The sequence below is a fragment of the Phoca vitulina genome, unplaced genomic scaffold (genome assembly GCF_004348235.1).
Source record: "Phoca vitulina isolate PV1807 unplaced genomic scaffold, GSC_HSeal_1.0 scaffold46, whole genome shotgun sequence".
In the NCBI taxonomy this organism is placed as follows: Eukaryota; Metazoa; Chordata; class Mammalia; order Carnivora; family Phocidae; genus Phoca; species Phoca vitulina.
Genome location: NW_022589749.1, coordinates 3,376,430 through 3,392,867, shown reverse-complemented (window position 1 = coordinate 3,392,867; position 16,438 = coordinate 3,376,430). Strand labels below are relative to the sequence as shown.

Sequence of the window (16,438 nt, the reverse complement as noted above, 5' to 3'; positions counted from 1 at the left end):
ATTATGTGAGTATTTCCTTAAGTCAATAGATATCCTTCACCGGGATGGTTTTTTACCTTTCCATTTTGAAATTTTATTTATTTTTTTTAAAGGTTTTATTTATTTATTTGACAGAGAGAGACACAGCGAGAGAGGGAACACAAGCAGGGGGAGTGGGAGAGGGAGAAGCAGGCTTTCCCGCCGAGCAGAGAGCCCGATGCGGGGCTCAATCCCAGGACCCTGGGATCATGACCCAAGCCGAAGGCAGACGTTTAACGACTGAGCCACCCAGGCGCCCCTCCATTTTGAAATTTTAGACTTAAAGAAAAGTTGCAAGGGGCGCCTGGGTGGCTCAGTTGGTAAGCGTCTGCCTTCGGCTCAGGTCATGATCCCACGGTCCTTGGGATCCCGGCTCCCTGCTCTGCGGGAAGCCTCCTTCTCCTTCTCCCACTCCCCTTGCTTGTGTTCCCTCTCTTGCTGTGTCTCTCTCTCTGTCGAATAAATAAATTTTTAAAAAATCTTTAAAAAAAAAGTTGCAAAAATAGTAGAGAGTCACCACATACCGTCCCCCCAGGTTCCCCTAATGTTAACATCTAGTATGACCACAGTACAATTAGCAAAGCCAGGAAATTAACATCATTGCCGTTACTATTAACAAAAACTACAGACCTTACCAGATTTTGCCAATTGTCCCACTAACGTCTCTTTCATAGTCCAGAGATTATCGAATCCAAGATCCCACATTGCATTCATCTGTCATATCTCCTTAATCCTCTCCGACCTGACAGTTCCTTGATCTTGTCTTTGTCTTTTGTGACCTTGACACTTCTGAAGAGTGCTGGACATTTCTTTTGCAGAATGACCCTCCATTTGGATGTGTCTCTTATTAGTTCATGGCTCAGTTCAGGTTTTATACATTGTTGACCAGAATAACCACGGAGGTGATAACTATGTTCTTCTCAGTCCATCACATCAGGGGGTCCAGGCTGTCCATATAACTTACTGCTGGGGGTGTAAACCTTGATCACTCGGTTAACATGATATGTGCTGGGTTTCTTCACAGTCAAGTTGCTGTTTTTCAGGATAATGTTTGAATGGCTGTACGGCTTTCCATTATAGATCTCCACCATAACCAGACCCTCTTCTTGTACATTTATTTACTTGTGTCTGTTTGTACTGTTACAAAGAATACTGCAGTGACCATTCTCACACATCTCAGCACATATCCCGGATTATCTTGTTAGGATGAATTCCTAAAAATAGAATTGCTGGAGCAAATGCTATTCACATTTTTAAGGCTATGCGTGCCTGAGGCAGGGATGGTTGCTTCTCTCTGTTTGTTTGTTTGTTTGTTTGTTTGTTTGAATCAGCTTTATTGAAGTGTAATTTAAATACCAAAAAATGTGCAGATTTGAAGCATATATTTCAATGAGTTTTTTTATTAAAGATTTTATTTATTCATTTGTCAGACAGATAAGAGAGAGAGCGCAAGCAGGGGGAACGCAGGCAGAGGGAGAGGGAGAAGCAGGCTCCCTGCTGAGCAAGGAGCCTGATGCAGGGCTCAGTCCCAGGACCCCGGGATCATGACCTGAGCCAAAGGCAGACGCTTAACCGACTGAGCCACCCAGGCAGCCCTATTTCAATGAGTTTTGGCAAATATATACACTTGTGTAACTACCATCCCAATCACATTATAAAATACCTCTATCACTCCCCAAAATTCCTTGATGCCCCTTATAGTCAGTCCTCCTCCTCACCCCAGGCAACCACTGATCTGATTTCTCTCACAACAGGTTAGTGTTAACCTATTCCAGGATTTCATATAAATGAGAATTGTATAATATATATTCTTTTATAACTGTCTCCTTCGATTGGACATAATGCTTGTGAGACTCATCCATGTTGTTGTGTATATCAGTCATCTGTTCGTTTTTATTGCTGAGTGGTATTCTATTGTATAAATATACAACAATTTGTTTATCCATTCTTCCACTGATAAGATTTTTGGGCTGTTTCCAGCTTGGAGGTATTATGAATAGAATTGCTTTATGATCATTTGCATATAAGCAGACATATTTTCATTTCTCTGGGGTCCATACATAGAAGTGGAGATGCTGGGTCATAAGTAGGTGCATGTTTAAATTTATTAGACATAACGGAGTGGGGTTATTTTCGTCTCATTTTATAGCTCAGGCCACAGAAAGCTGGAGGGACTTGTCCAAGGGCAAAGGGAGGAAGGGAAATAGAATTGGTTGAGTACTGCTCCGTGCCAGGCACAGTGCTAGATGCTCTCTGTGAATCTTCAGAGCAACCTATAAGACAGGAGTTGTGGTTCCCATTCTATAGATGAGGAAGCTGGGGCCCATGAGCTTGCAGCAATGCAAGCTTCAAACCCAGTCCCATCTGAATCCCAAATGCATCTCCTTTGCCCAGATGTTCCCCTGCCTCCTTGCAGACTGTAGGTGATGGAGCTGGGAAGGAGAACGCATATCCCCCTCCACCTCTAGGCCTGCCCTTACTCGCTTCCTGTTGTCCATCCAGCCCATGCCCTGGAGGCCGGGCCCCCGTGATGCCTGGGTCAGCCCTCGAGACAAGAGCAATCTGTGTGTGGGGCCAGGGACGGTGCCTCCAACGCCACGGCAAGCACCAGGGAGTGACCCACACTCCAACCCTCCAACAGAAATGTCCAGTTTCTCCCTCCCTGAAATGCGATCCTCAGAGCTTTGCTCCTCGGCGCTGGTGGGCAGTGGGTGAGGGCGGCGGGCAGGGGCCACGTCTCCCCGGCCATATCGCAAACCCATTAGGAGCAGGTCTGAGTGCTTTCCAAAGCTGATTAATGGCCTGCCTGTGACCTGGAACGTCATTACTGCCCAGGCTGGGGGACCCCCAGCTGGGTCCTTTGGGTCCTTTACAGCTAATAATAATTGATGCTCTCTGTGTGGTTGCAGGGAAAGTTCTATCTGGTCATCGAGGAGTTGAGCCAGCTGTTCCGATCGCTTGTCCCCATCCAGCTGTGGTATAAATACATCATGGGAGATGACTCCTCCAACAGCTACTTCCTAGGAGGGGTCCTGATTGTTCTCTACAGCCTCTGCAAGGTGAGGTGGGCCGGGGGCTGGAGGGCTGGCCTGAGGAAGGTCCACTCATTTGCTGAGCCTTGGGGGCAAGTGGGGAACTTGGAATCTTTTTTTTTTTTTTAAGGGAGGTAAAATGCACACAACACAAAATGAACCACTAACCATCTCACGGTGTGCAGCTCCGTTGCATTGAGCAGGTACACAGGGCTGATACCACCCCCACCATCTAGTTCAAAGACATTTTCATCACCCCAAAAAGAAACCCTGTACCCATTAAGCCGTCCCTCCCATTCCTGCTCACTACCCTCCCCCAGCCCCTGGCAACCACGAGTCTGCTCTCTGTCTCTATGGACTTGCCTATTGTGGACCTTTCACATAAATGGAATCCTCCACTATGTGGTCTTCTGTGGCTGGCTTCTTTCACTTAGCATCATGTTTCCAAAGTTCATCCACATGGTGGCATATATCAATACTTCATTCCTTTTTGCGGTTAAATCCACCGTAATTTCTTGCCCATAAAGCTCACCAGATGCTCTCCCTTCACATATTTCCATTATTACTCCTGTATTTATGGGCGAGGAGATGGGGGCTCAGAGAGAAGCAACTCGCCCAGCGTCACTGGGCTAAAGACAACAGGGTGGGTGTCAAACCTGGGCAGCCTGCTTCCAGGGCCCGGAGCTCTTACCCATAAACGACACTGCCCCCCCCCAACACTTGTTTCCATTCCTGGGTGCAAATCGGGGTTTTCCCCCCTAACCATAAACACATCCTCCTCTTTCTTCTCCCTTCTCTGTTTCTGGCTCTAGAGAATCCTGGGGGAATGTGTTCTTCCCTTCCCTTTCTCCCAGCAGGACTAGCCAGGCCATCCATGCCCTGTAAGCCACTGGGGCTTCTCTTGCCTGCTGATTCTGATCGACTGGCACTACCTGACTGGAGTGCTGGCTGGGCTCAGAAGCAGAGTGCTGTGATCAATTAGCAATGCCTGTGCTGGGCTTGGCAGGGGGAAGAGGCAGGATGTATGTCATGTATTTGCTATCCCGGCCCAGCTAGCAAGGGAGCCTATTGACATAAGGCAGCAAGACAAATGCCAAGCAAAACTGAGGGGAATGAGGACCTCCGAATGGGATAGAGTGTCCTGAAAATGTTCGTTGTCAAAGACGAGGGATCGGTGGGGGTTGATCGGGAGTGGTGAGAGAGATCCTAAACAATCCTGGGAGACTTTTCAGCCAATACTCCCTTCTCTTTTCAGTCATTCGACATCTGTGGTCGTGTGGGCGGAGTTAGGAAAGCCCTGAAGCTTCTCTGCACCTCTCAGGTGAGCAGATTTCAAATGGGCCCCACTGAAGGCAAAAGAAGCAGGTGCTGGAAAGGTCTCTCACAGCACTCCTGAGGGCATCGCTCCAGTGAGGGTCCACAGCTGGCCTTATCTCTCTCCCCTCCCTCAAACAGAATTACGGCGTCCGGGCCACTGGGCAACAATGCACGGAAGCTGGTGATATCTGTGCCATCTGCCAGGCTGAGTTCCGGGAGCCTCTGATCCTCATGTGCCAGGTGAGCAGGGCTGGGCAGAGCCATCAGGGGATGGAGGCTGGGGGACCTCTGGGGCCGTGTCCCGAGCAGAAGTCCCATGCGCCTCTCCCCTGACCAAACCTCAGGGCTCTGGGGTGGGTCTTTGGGAACAGTGTAGTCAAGACTGGAGTCAGATCAGACCTGGGGTTCAGATCTCAGCTCTGCCTCTTCCTAGGTGGGTGGTCCTGGGCAGGTTCCTTCACCTCTCTGAGCCCTGGATTTATCAGTCAAGCGTCAAAAATGAAAAATTCAGTATGGTATAGTCAGAATAGTCTGCGTGGGAATCCCAGCAGCACTCTGGACCCTGCAAGGGTGGATCACTCCCTCTCCCTGAGCCTTGGTTTTTCTCGTGTATAAAATGGGCATCATAATACCTACCTCATAGAGCTATGATTATGATTAAATGAGATCATCGATGAAAGAGCTAAATTGGAATTAGTCACCCATAAAAATGGCTCTTGTTAAAGTTCTTATCATCCCTGTAATTACTATTACCATTTGTTTTCGTTATTAATTGTGGGCCACCAACCCATAGCAGTAAGTACTGGTTACTCTCTTTTAGCTCCCTAAACGTACTCCTCCTCCTCCTGACATCAGGGGCTAAGATGTCAGTTCAGCAAATGTAAATGAGGCAAAGCATCCTATCAGATACCGGGGAGGGGAGGCAGAGGGCACACAGGCCCTGTTCCCTGCTCGGGCAGCTCACGGTCTCCTTGGGGAGACAGACACATACATAAATAACTATGAAACAAGGCAGGCAGTCATAAGTGCTGTGTAAAAGAGATTCATGCAGGATCCCGGGGGACTGGGACAGAGAGCGATGAGTTCCAGGCTGGGAAGGCTTTTTGCAGGAGGCACAGCCTGAACCCTGGTAAGAATGGGAGCACGGATGCCCCCCTGTTCGGCAACCACCACCCCCTGCGCCCGGGCCTCAGAGGGCAGGAGGTGAGTGAGGTCCTTTTTTGGCATCAGCAAAATTTCTTTCTTTCTTTTTTTTTTTTTTTGCTATTTGGGGGAATGCTAGGAAGTTTCTTTTTTTTGCATTTTATTTATTTTTAAATTGAAAATATGTTTGCATGACTCGAAATTCGAACTGAGGATCTTGTGAGTTGGGAGTCATGGGGGGTTTGTGCAGCGTTGGACCTGGGTTGGAGCCTGGAACAGAGAAAGGACATGAGTAGGAAAACTGGTTTGAGGTAATCCAGATAGAGTTTGGAGTTCAGTGGTTAGTCATGAATCAATGGGGTTTTGGCTTTGATGTAAAAGTAAGGCGAGTAAAGCAAGCTGATGATATTGGGGAATTGAAACTTAGTGAGGGGCCTAAATGAGGATTCTCTGCGCTATGTTTGCAACCTTTATGTAAGTCTAAAATTATTCCAAAATTAAAAGTTTATTTTTTTAAAGATATGAAAAGGAAAACAATGACCAGCCTCCTACCCTCCCCCCAGCTCCCTAGTTTCCTTTATATCTTCAGAGAGATGCTTTATAGAATTAAAACACTATATGTACACACACACACACACACGTACACATGTCATTTTTCAGAAAGACCTCTGTTGTAGCATATTCTCCCCAAGCTGTGTTCTGCATCTTTCCTCTTTGACTAGAAGCTCTGTCTTAAGAGATTGCTCCTTCTTTGCATATCATCCCCCTTTGTGGATGGGCCGCCGTTGGTTTTATCATTCCCCTATGGATGGGCATTTAGTAGTTTATAATCTTCTGTAATTACAATGGTGGCTGTCCTGAGAGGTCAGAAATGGGGAGATCTATAGCACCTACCTGGCCCATCGAGTCGACTGAATGAGTTGATGCCAGTGAAGCATTTAGAGCCACGCCTGACACGTGGTCCGGGTTCAGTCCATATTGGCTCTTATTGGCACGCGTTCCATTTCACACATGTGCGAGCACTTGGTAGGATAAATTCCTAGTGGTGGAATTACGAGGTCAGAGGGTATCCAGTTTTGACAGATATTGCTAAATTGCCCTTCATAAAGAGTGTATCCGTTTACGCTCCCAGTGCGGAGCGCAACACGACCTCTTGCTCCCCTCACTTACCAACACACTGTGCCTTCCAACCTTTTCTGAGCCTGGCCAACCTGACAGGTGACAAATGTGATCTCGGTGCAGTTTGAATTTGCATTTCCCTAATTACGAGTGCACTTGAGCATCTTTTCATATGGTTCAGAGCCATCTGTGTAGCCTTCTCCATGGCAGCGATTACTTGAACATGATGTCAAGGTGAAAGTCTTGCTTCTTCCTTTCTGGCAATCACTCCCAGCCTTCGTGTGTCTGCTTCTCTCCCATTCCTCTCCTGGTGCCATGACGTCTTCCCAAAGCTGGATTCGAATTCCTGGGAGGGTTGTCCCAGATCTAGGAGCACTGGCCACACGCGGCAGTGGTCGGAGCCCACAGTCCTGGCCAAGCCAGGCTTGCTCTGCTGCCGGGAGCTGGGCCTGGACTGCCAGAGACAACTTCCAGAGGCAACAGGGCCTCGTTCATTCCTGAGCACTTTGAATGAATGAATGAGCCAGGTGTTTCTTCCTCAGAGTCTTCCCTGACTCTGCTTCCCGGGACTGGCCGGTGCTCCCAGCGGTATGGCCTCAGAGATCCTTGTGTTTTTCCTTCATAGCAGTTATCCCAGTTGTCAGCTAGTTAATTGGGCAACTGGTTGTGTAAGGTCTGTCTCCTCTTTGCCAAAGCATTGGCAGACTTGAGAGTGGTGACCGTGTCTGTCTTGTTAGCAGGAGAATCGTACTGACTCAGTAAATATCGGATGGATGGATGGATGGTTGGGATGGAGACGGATGGTAGCCAGGCAAACGGGTGGATAGATGAGTACCAAGGTGCATGGATAGAGGTATAGTGTGTGGGTGACTGAGTGAATGGAAAAATTGTTGGACACCTGGGTGGGTAAATAGGTGGGTAGATGGGGGAATGGATGGGTAGATGAATGGGTAGATGGATGGATGGTTGGATAGATGAACAGGACAGATGAATGAGTGGATAGATGAAGAGCCCACCAGGCTAAAGGAACGTCCTATCTCTCCTTCAAAGGGACATCAAATTAAGCACAGTGTGTCACACACACATGACCCATCTCCCTCCCTGCCCCCCCATCAGAGCCTGGGAAACAGATTGTCAATGGAAGCTGGTCAGGCAGACCCTGGGCGTCCCCAGAGTTTAGAGCTCTTCACTCAGAGAGATGCACTAGCCCAGCTAGTCATTCCCCAAGTATCTCTGGCATGCCTCCTGCCAGCTGATGGGGCATCAAGGAAAGGGCACTTTGAACACAGAGTCAGAAACTTGGCTTATTTAAAAGATTTCTTTCCAAAGAGAAAAGTCAGAGTGCAATTAGCTCTTGGTCACTATGAGTTTGTTTTGTTTTGTTTGAGTATTGATAATGTAAAGGAAAGAGGGCAAGAGAATGATGACTCCTGTTGATTTCGTGCTGTTTCCATCCTTCCCCTCACCTTGTGGGGGAAACAGTGACCCTCTATTACAGAGACAGAGGTGGGCTCCGCAAGGAGAAACGACAGACTTGCCTGAGGCCCCCCTGCTCCTCAGCAGCAAAACCAGATTCCAACCCAGAGCCGTGGATTCCAGAGGCCAGGACCTTTCCCCCAGATGCGGCCTCTTGCTCTGAGATGTCCTCAAGGCTGCATTAAAATATTAGAGCCCTTTTCCCGGAAATTCCTAGGAGCGTGCTGTGCCCTGTGCAGCTCAGCCTGTGTGCATCACCTCCAGGGAATGAATGAACAGCCGAGCTGGGATCGCACTCAGCACCTGTGCTGACTCCTCCATCCATGCATTTACACATCAGGTGCTTTCCAAGCACCCACAGCGTCCCAGCACTAACTTTGCAACCCCTAGCAACATGTTTCTTTGCGGCACTGACCCTCCATGTCCTCTGTCACCCAGGAATGAAAATGCTTGCTCTGCGCAGCTTGCAGGCTCTTCAGTACAGTCGAGTGAGATGACATGTATTCTGTGTGTGGGTTTTGAAAAGCATAGCGTGTTATGCCAATACTCAGTGTTAAGTGTTTAATTCTAAATCTAGACAAAGCTGGCTGGGTTTATGTGATTGAAGAGGATCTGTGGTTAGGGCTATGTGTGTGTGTGTGTGTGTGTGTCCCTTATCTGATAGTAGCCACACTTTCAGTAATGTCATTTTTACAATTGAGTGCTATAAACATCTCCATGTGTGACCAGTATAAATAGAATGTGGTGGGCAAGAGTATTCGCTATGAAGGCAGACACCTCTTGTATCAGTTACCCATTGCTGCCTAACAAATGACCCCAACACTGCGGCTGAAAGCAACTAGCATTTATCATCTTATAGTTTGCATGAGTCAGCAATCCAGCAACCCAACACAGCTGGGTCCCCTGCTTCAGAGTCTCTCCCAGGCTGCAGTCAGGACACCAGTCAGTGTACCGTGGGGAAGGATCTACCTCCAAGCTCAGTCATGTGTGGGTGGCAGGATTCAGTTCCTTGTGGGCTGTAGGACCAAGGGCCTCCGTTCCTCGCTGCCTGGTGTGGCCAAAACCTACCCCGGCTTCCTTGTCACACTGACTTCATCACAACGAACATGTGAGAAGCACAAGAAAGACTGCGAGCAAGAGGGAAGGCCCCGTCTGCTGTAACCTAATCTCAGAAGTGACGTTCCATCCTCTACTGTATTCCGTTGGCTTGAAGCAAGTCACTAAGTACAGCCGCACTCAAGGGGAGGGGACGGGCCACACAGGGTGTGAATCCCAGGAGGAGGAGATCACTGGGAGTCATAATCGAAGTCAGCCTACTACATCCCTGAAGTTGAATTCCAGCCTCACTACTTAGCAGCTGTGTGCCCTTGCACTGGTGGGTCTCCCTCTCTGAGTCTCGCTGGTCTGTGAGCTGTCATGAGACTGTATGTAAAGGACGTGAGCGGTGCCTAGCACAGTATTTGTGCTCAATGAGGGAGAGGGCCCATGATCGTTACCTGTACTCTTCACCTGAATAATCCACCCAGACCTGGCCTGGCTGCTTCCGTGTTTCTCAGCTCACACTGAACACCAAATGCTGGGCTAGGAGCTGCCCCTCTCCCATCCAGAGCCTCCTCTCTCACATGGGGATTAGCTTCTGTGCTTGTGGGGGCTCTTGTCCCCGGCCCTCACACTACCCACCTGCTCCGAATCTTTGAGCAAGACTTGGGGAGTCTGGATGGAATTCAGGGGGAGGGGAGGGTGGCCCATCCGACCCCAGGGGCTCCTCACCCGCCTCCGTGCTCCAGGATGCACAGCCAGGGAACCATTAATGACCCAGTGACACCTGCCTTCCCCACTCACCATAAACCCACCCGATCCTACACTTCCCAGCCCAGAAGGGGCCCCTTCTTGCCAGAAGGGAGAGGCCAGGTCTTAACCATGCTGGTATCTCCAGAATCTCCCACCTGACCTACCCAGGAAGGCATTCCTTTGCCAGCTACATCTACAGAGTCCCTACTCTGTGCAGGCTCGGGGCTGGGCTATGGGAACACAACCGCAGTCGCCGCCCTCACGAAGTTTACCACCCAAATGGCAGGGCAAATGGTAAATGAGCAATTAGAAGAGTGGTTCTCAAAGTGTGGCCCAGGTACCCCCTGGTTTCATTTTTATGTGCTTGTGTAGTCTTGGTTTCAATTTCTAATACGGTAAATATAGCCAGATTTGACCCACATATACAAAAGCTCTTTGAGATCATCAGTGATTTTTTAAGACTGTAAAGGGGTCTTGGGACCAAAACATTTGAGAACCACTGAATGAGACGTGTGAGAGCCTCAGGGAATGTTTTTTTGAAGGAAGGAATGAAAAGCTGGCTCATTTCCCGTTCACCTGACTCAAGTATTGAGCTTCCTGTGATCAGGGCTTGTGTTGCTTTCTTCTACGTAAGTACTTCCTTTTCCCGGGGAACAAGGTTAAGTCTCATTCATTCATTGAGCAGACATTTCCTGAGCATCTGCCACGTGCTCAGAACCATGTTGGGAGTGTGGTCCCTGCCCTCCCGAAGCCCTTAATGCAGTGAACAAGACAGATGAGTTTACGGATCATTCCAGAGGCGTGCATGTGATGCTGCGAGAGACACGCTCCCCAGGAGGAACCTGGAAGGGGAAGGCACAGCCAGCACTTAGATTTGCAGGAGACAGTGAGGCATGGAGGACAGGGGACGTCACGGAGAAGGGGAGGTGTCATGGCTTGGGCTAAGTCTTCTGCAAGAAGTAGGCACCCACCAGCTGGTAAGGATGGAGGAAGGGCATCAGGGCACCCCAGACAGACATTACAGCTTGCCCTGAGGCTTAGCAGTATGACTAAGCTTTGCACTGCAAGTCATCCTGTGTGTCAGTGACATCGGCTACCCCGGGCGGGGTTGGGGTGGGTGATGAGGAGGAAGAGGGGAGGACACCATCATGGAGGGCCTTGAGTGCCCTGGGTGGGAGTCCAGAGAAGCTGCTGGGCCTGCTGACCCCTGGGTCCTGCCCTCCAGACCCCAGTGAGAGTCCAGGCACAGCCTTCAAGGTTCTGTGTGGCCTGCTCACCTCCTGCTGCCCACTCCCTACACTCTCCTGCTGAGGCCACATTGGCCATCCTTGAGTGCCTCAATGCTGTCCCACCTCAGGAGCCTGGCACAGCTGCTCCCATCTGCCTGGAATGCTCTATCCCTACCCCTCTCTTCACCCATTCAACTGCTAAATATCCTTCAGGCCTTAACACAAGTGTGCCCCCCTCCAGGAAGCCTTCCTAGACTACCCCTGCATCAGACTGGTCCCCTGTTGCATAGAGCATCATGGAGTTCTCCTTTAGAACACTGTTTACAGTGCTAGGAGTGGGTTTACAAGAACCTTACAGCCTGGCACAGAGGGACAGATAATAAACAATAAATAGATAAAATGTAATAATAACTCCTACTGTATAATAGCCAACATTGATAGCACACTTACTATTGACCAGGCGTTGTTCTAAGTGCCTTTTTAATTTAATTTTTTTAAACTTTTTAAGAAACATTGTATTGGGATTTTCATATTATCATTTTAAATTATCAGTTTTATTTTGAAAAATTTCAAAGCTACAGAGCAAAAGGACAGTAGAATGAACACCCTTTTATCTGTCATCTAGATTCACCAATCATTAACATTTTCCATTTGCTTTTTCTTGATGTAACTGTTTTTCCCCCTTGCCGGTTCAGAATAAGTTGGTGACATTTTGATTCTTCATCCGAAAATATTACAGTGTTCACCTTTGAAGAACAAGGACATTCTCTCCCATACTGCAATTCCACCATCACACCCAGGAAGTTTAAAATTGATGTAAAATATTATCTAATATATGGTATATATCCAGATTTCTCCACCTGTCTTCAAAATACCCTGCATAGCTAGGGTTTTCCCCCCATCCAGGCTCCAGCTGAGAATCGTACACTGCCTTCGACTGTTATGTCGAAGCACTTTTAATGTGAAGCAATCTTCTTATGAGTGGAGTACTCTTAGCAGCATTTTGGGGGCCCCTGGCTGACTCAGTCAGTAGAGCATGCGACTCTTGATCTTGAGGTCCTGAGTTTAAGCCCCACGTTGGGCATTGAGCTTACTTAGAAAAAGGGGGGATTCCCTCCACTTCCTCCTGACCTTCTCCCATTTTACAGATGAGGAAACTGAGGCATTGGGAGGTTGAGTCACTTGTCCAAGTGATATGGCCAGAAAGTGCTAGAACTCATTGATATTTCCAGTCTCCCTGCCGTTCTCTTAACCCCTGAGCTCTGTTCACAACCCATCAACTAAAGTCATCTTTTCAAAATGCAAATCCTGTTCAGGTCACTCCTCTGCTCAAAGCCCTACCATGGCTCCCTATTTCTGAATAAAACCCAAAGGCTTCATGATGCCCACAGAGCCCTATGCAATCTCTATCCCTCCATAGCTTCTCTGACCTCATCCCCCACCTCCCACCCTCCAGCCCCAGGCTCAGCTGCACAGCAGACATACTCCTGCCTCAGGACCTTTGCACAAGCCATTCCTTCTGCCTGTAGCACTCTTTCCCAGAGATCCTCAGGGCTCAGTCTTCACCCAAATGTCAGTATTCAGTGAAAGTCCTTCTGGCCCCGCATGCTGAACACAGCAGCCCTCCCAAGCACTCCCTAGCCCCTTCCCCCTGGCTTTTCTTCTCAGCACTTATCATTGATGTACTCTACATTTTGGAGATTCAAGGGACCAGTCATCTCCCCAAGTAGAGTGCAAGCACCACGAGGGCAGGGGCTGTCTGTTTTGTCCACTGCTGTGTCCCCAGCTCCTGGGACTGAGGCTGGCACATAGGGGACACTCGCTGCAGTGTCCCCAGTCGTCCTGCTTGCTGTCCCCACAGCACGTGTTCTGTGAAGAGTGCCTCTGCCTCTGGCTGGACCGGGAGCGCACCTGCCCGCTCTGCCGCTCGGTTGCCGTGGATACCCTGCGCTGCTGGAAGGACGGGGCCACTTCGGCACACTTCCAGGTGTATTAGGGCTGAGGGACGAGGAATCCCAGCTCCCAGGCACGCTCTGGGAGCCGAGGGATGGCCTGCGTGATTGGGTCCGGCTCTGCGGACTTCCTGGAACACAGGCCTCAAGCATTTATGATCGTGCCTCCTGCCTTTCTCCACCTCCTTCCCTAAAGCCAGGCCCCTGTCCTCCCGACCTTCACCTTCCTCTTCCGTTCTGTGGCACAGTGCGTGCATCCTTGGTGCGGCCGTTCTTCCCCTACAAGCCTCCTGACTCAGATCTGGCTTCCTCCCACGTGGGTCTCCTGCCCCCTACAAGGAAAGGGACTGGTGATAGACAGGTTACTTTAACTCGTGGTGACCTGATGCTGCGCCCGGGAAAGGGCCTGGAGATCACTGCCTCTCCCCAGGCGGCGCAGGTCTGCAGATTAGAATCACTGTGGAGCATTTCCCAAATACAAGTGCCGGGCCCCACCTTGTCCTTGCGATAATTGAGTGTGCCAAGCACGTCATGCCAGCTAAGCATCCTGCTTGGATGACCTCTTGTAATCCTCTCAACAGCCCTGGGGTGGAGGTCCTATTGTTTCCTCTGTTTTACAGAGGAGGAAACTGAGGCATGGAGCTCCATGTGGTAACTTCCCCAGGGTCACCCAGCTAGCAGGGGTGGACCCTCTGTCTGGCTTCAGAGCGCACCCTCTCAACCACCATGTTCACCCACTGCTCAGACACTGCGGACGTGGAGACCAGCAGACATGGCTTTTTAGACGCACGAGAGGTGATTCTGATGCCCATCCGTGGCCCAGGTGCATAGCACATTTGGTTTGGGCCCCACTGAGGATGCCAACGGTGAGCACTGGCTCTGGAAATCTAGCTGTGGCTGGATTCATGAAAAGAGTTGGTCTTTAAAATTGCAATTTTGCTGGGCTCTGGCTGGGATGCTCAATCGCATTTGGGTATCAGGAATGGCCAGCTTTGGTCCCGATGCCGATATCACTGGGTCACCACACCTGTCTTCGTTTCTCTCCTCCTCCTTCCGCTCTTGTCCTGTCCCTCACTTGGGTCTCAGCTTGTCTACAGTGCCTGTGGCCATCGCCTTCTCCCCTGGTGGCCCTGAGAGCAAAATGAACGATCCACGTTACAGGTTTTTCCACAAGCCAGGGTGGTGGCATAGAATCCAGTAGCATTCAGGGTGTCTGTCATCTCTATAGCAGAGCTGCTGATCTCTGTAACAGAACAGCTTCTCCACCTGTGAGACCCTCCCTGCTTTGAATGTGGGACAAGATGGGACAGGTGATCACTTAGAAGCTTCTGGAATCTTGCCTGCCCCTAACCCTCTCCCCACTCTGCTCACTCACCGTCAACCTCAGCACAATGGGCTGGTGCCAGTGGCGTTACAGAGACATCAGTCTTGTGGCTCGTGAGCAGATTAACAACAAAGCCCCAGCAGAAATGGTGGGAGACTGGCTGCCACCTTGCTCTCCGCCAGTAATAACAAGCCCACCCCATCCCTAGCAGTTTCAGGACGTTTGCCCCCATGTGCTATCAAGCCGGGACCTTTTCCTGTGCCTGACATCCCTGGCTCTTTCCTGGTACCCAGCAAGACATCCCTTCCAGGGCAGCATGGCATCTTTCAAGCTCTGTTACTATGGCAATGGCTACAGCGATGTTACAATCCCACTTGCCTGGATAATCAAGTCGGAAGGGGAAGCAGAGGGAAAGGGGGCCGGGTGGATGCGGCTGTTCTGGTCCCCCTGCCTTGAGGAAGAACCAAAGGGAAGCAACAGGAGCTTCTGTGGCTGGTTTTTATCAGAAAGATCACCCTGCCTGCAGATGCCATCAAAGAGACACAAGAAATCGGAGCTGGAGAAGATTTATTAACGTGCTAGCTTGTGACAGAGCGGAATTCTGATTCCAAACTCTGCATGACTTTGGGAAGTCACTTCACCTCCCCACAGCCATCTCCAGGATGATGAAACCTTGTGTATTATCTGCTGGAGCCAGGGACACTAACAATGTAGAGTAGTGGGGAAGGCACCCGTGGTTTTGCCAATTTTACTCATGCCACCAAAAAAAGAGAAAAGAAACCCACACATCTCTAACGATCTTCAGTTAACGAGCCATGCCTCTGACGTTATAAACAGTGCCACACGTGGGGGATACTTGGGGGCAGGTGGGATAATTTCGTTTAGGATTTTACTTATTCATTCCCTACCCTCTGGGGGAAAGTTCTGTCTGGAGGTTTTCTTTTGGATGGGAGGAACTTCTGCCCTAAGGAGGAACAGCGGCCAGTGAAGAGTCTCCCAAACATTAGGCTGCATAGGTTCCCCACCACAGGGTAAAAGCAGCCAAGGGTTGTCACTGGGAAAGAAGAACATTCTCCATTGCCCATCCTGGCTCTGCAACTCCTTTGTTATAAGCAGGATTGATCGCATATTGTGTTGGAGTATCCTGCTCTTATTTTATGATTCACTGTCTCAAGTTCCTGAAACTCTTAGAAATGGCCCTCTTAGTGTAGAAGATCTTGGGCATAATAAATGTGAGAATAAAAAGGCAAGCTTTGGACCTGGATGGAACAGGCTCATTACCTTCATAAGAGGAGAATGTGAGAGACACTTGGAGGCACCAAGCACCTAAGACTTCGGGTTGGAAAGAGGACATGTAAAGTGAGTCCTGGAATCTCTTAGTAATTTTGCTCTGGGCTGAACAGAGCTGCCTTTGACGTTTTTAACGTTCCCTTAAATTCCCTTCTGCCAATAAATATCATCTGTCGATGAAACTTGGGTTCGTGGTCTCGAGTCTATTCGCCTCTTGAAGCCGGGTGGGACTGTTGGAGGAGAAAAGCCGAGAAGCACTTCATGCAGTGGGTGGTTGTCTGCTATTGGTTTTCCCACCAAGCAGATCCATTGAGTTGCACATGCTTTATTAAGGAAGTCCTCCCAGGAGAAACCAGTAAGGGAGGGAGAAGAAACCAAACGAGAGGGTGACTTTCAGAGAAGTCCTGGCTCCGCGTGGCCCCTCCGAGCTCTAGAGCATCAGCTGCATTTCAAAGTTTGTCCCACCCTGAGGTTTTTTTACTCACACACTATCAATCCTTGGAATATGGGTTGCTGGTTGAGGATGCCCCAAGTCTCTGATGGTGCCAGGTGCCACAAAGCACACGAAGGAGCACAATGGGGATGCAGAACCGGTAGAAAGGCTCAGAAGGGATCTGGGCAGGGGACTCGCAGGGCCCACCACAGTGGTTAACCAGATGACAGACCCAGAATGTACATGCCAGTGATTCAGGATGGGTTTGCCTGGGTGCCAGATTATGATGGGTATTTTAAAATGTAAATTAATAG

At 49.5% G+C, this 16,438-nt stretch overlaps 1 protein-coding gene across 2 annotated transcripts in view; it reads left to right on the top strand.

The window, feature by feature from the left end:
* The window catches only part of RNFT2 (ring finger protein, transmembrane 2), a 67,453-nt gene extending 52,914 nt beyond the window's left edge, over nucleotides 1–14,539 (top strand). For both annotated transcript variants that reach the window (XM_032431562.1, XM_032431563.1), the window contains exons 8-11: nucleotides 2,928–3,077; nucleotides 4,306–4,371; nucleotides 4,506–4,607; nucleotides 12,987–14,539. In XM_032431562.1, the coding sequence (XP_032287453.1) occupies nucleotides 2,928–3,077; nucleotides 4,306–4,371; nucleotides 4,506–4,607; nucleotides 12,987–13,121 (453 nt within the window). In that variant the 3' untranslated portion in view covers nucleotides 13,122–14,539. The remainder of the gene's footprint in view (nucleotides 1–2,927; nucleotides 3,078–4,305; nucleotides 4,372–4,505; nucleotides 4,608–12,986) is intronic.
* The last annotated feature ends 1,899 nt before the right edge of the window (nucleotides 14,540–16,438 follow it).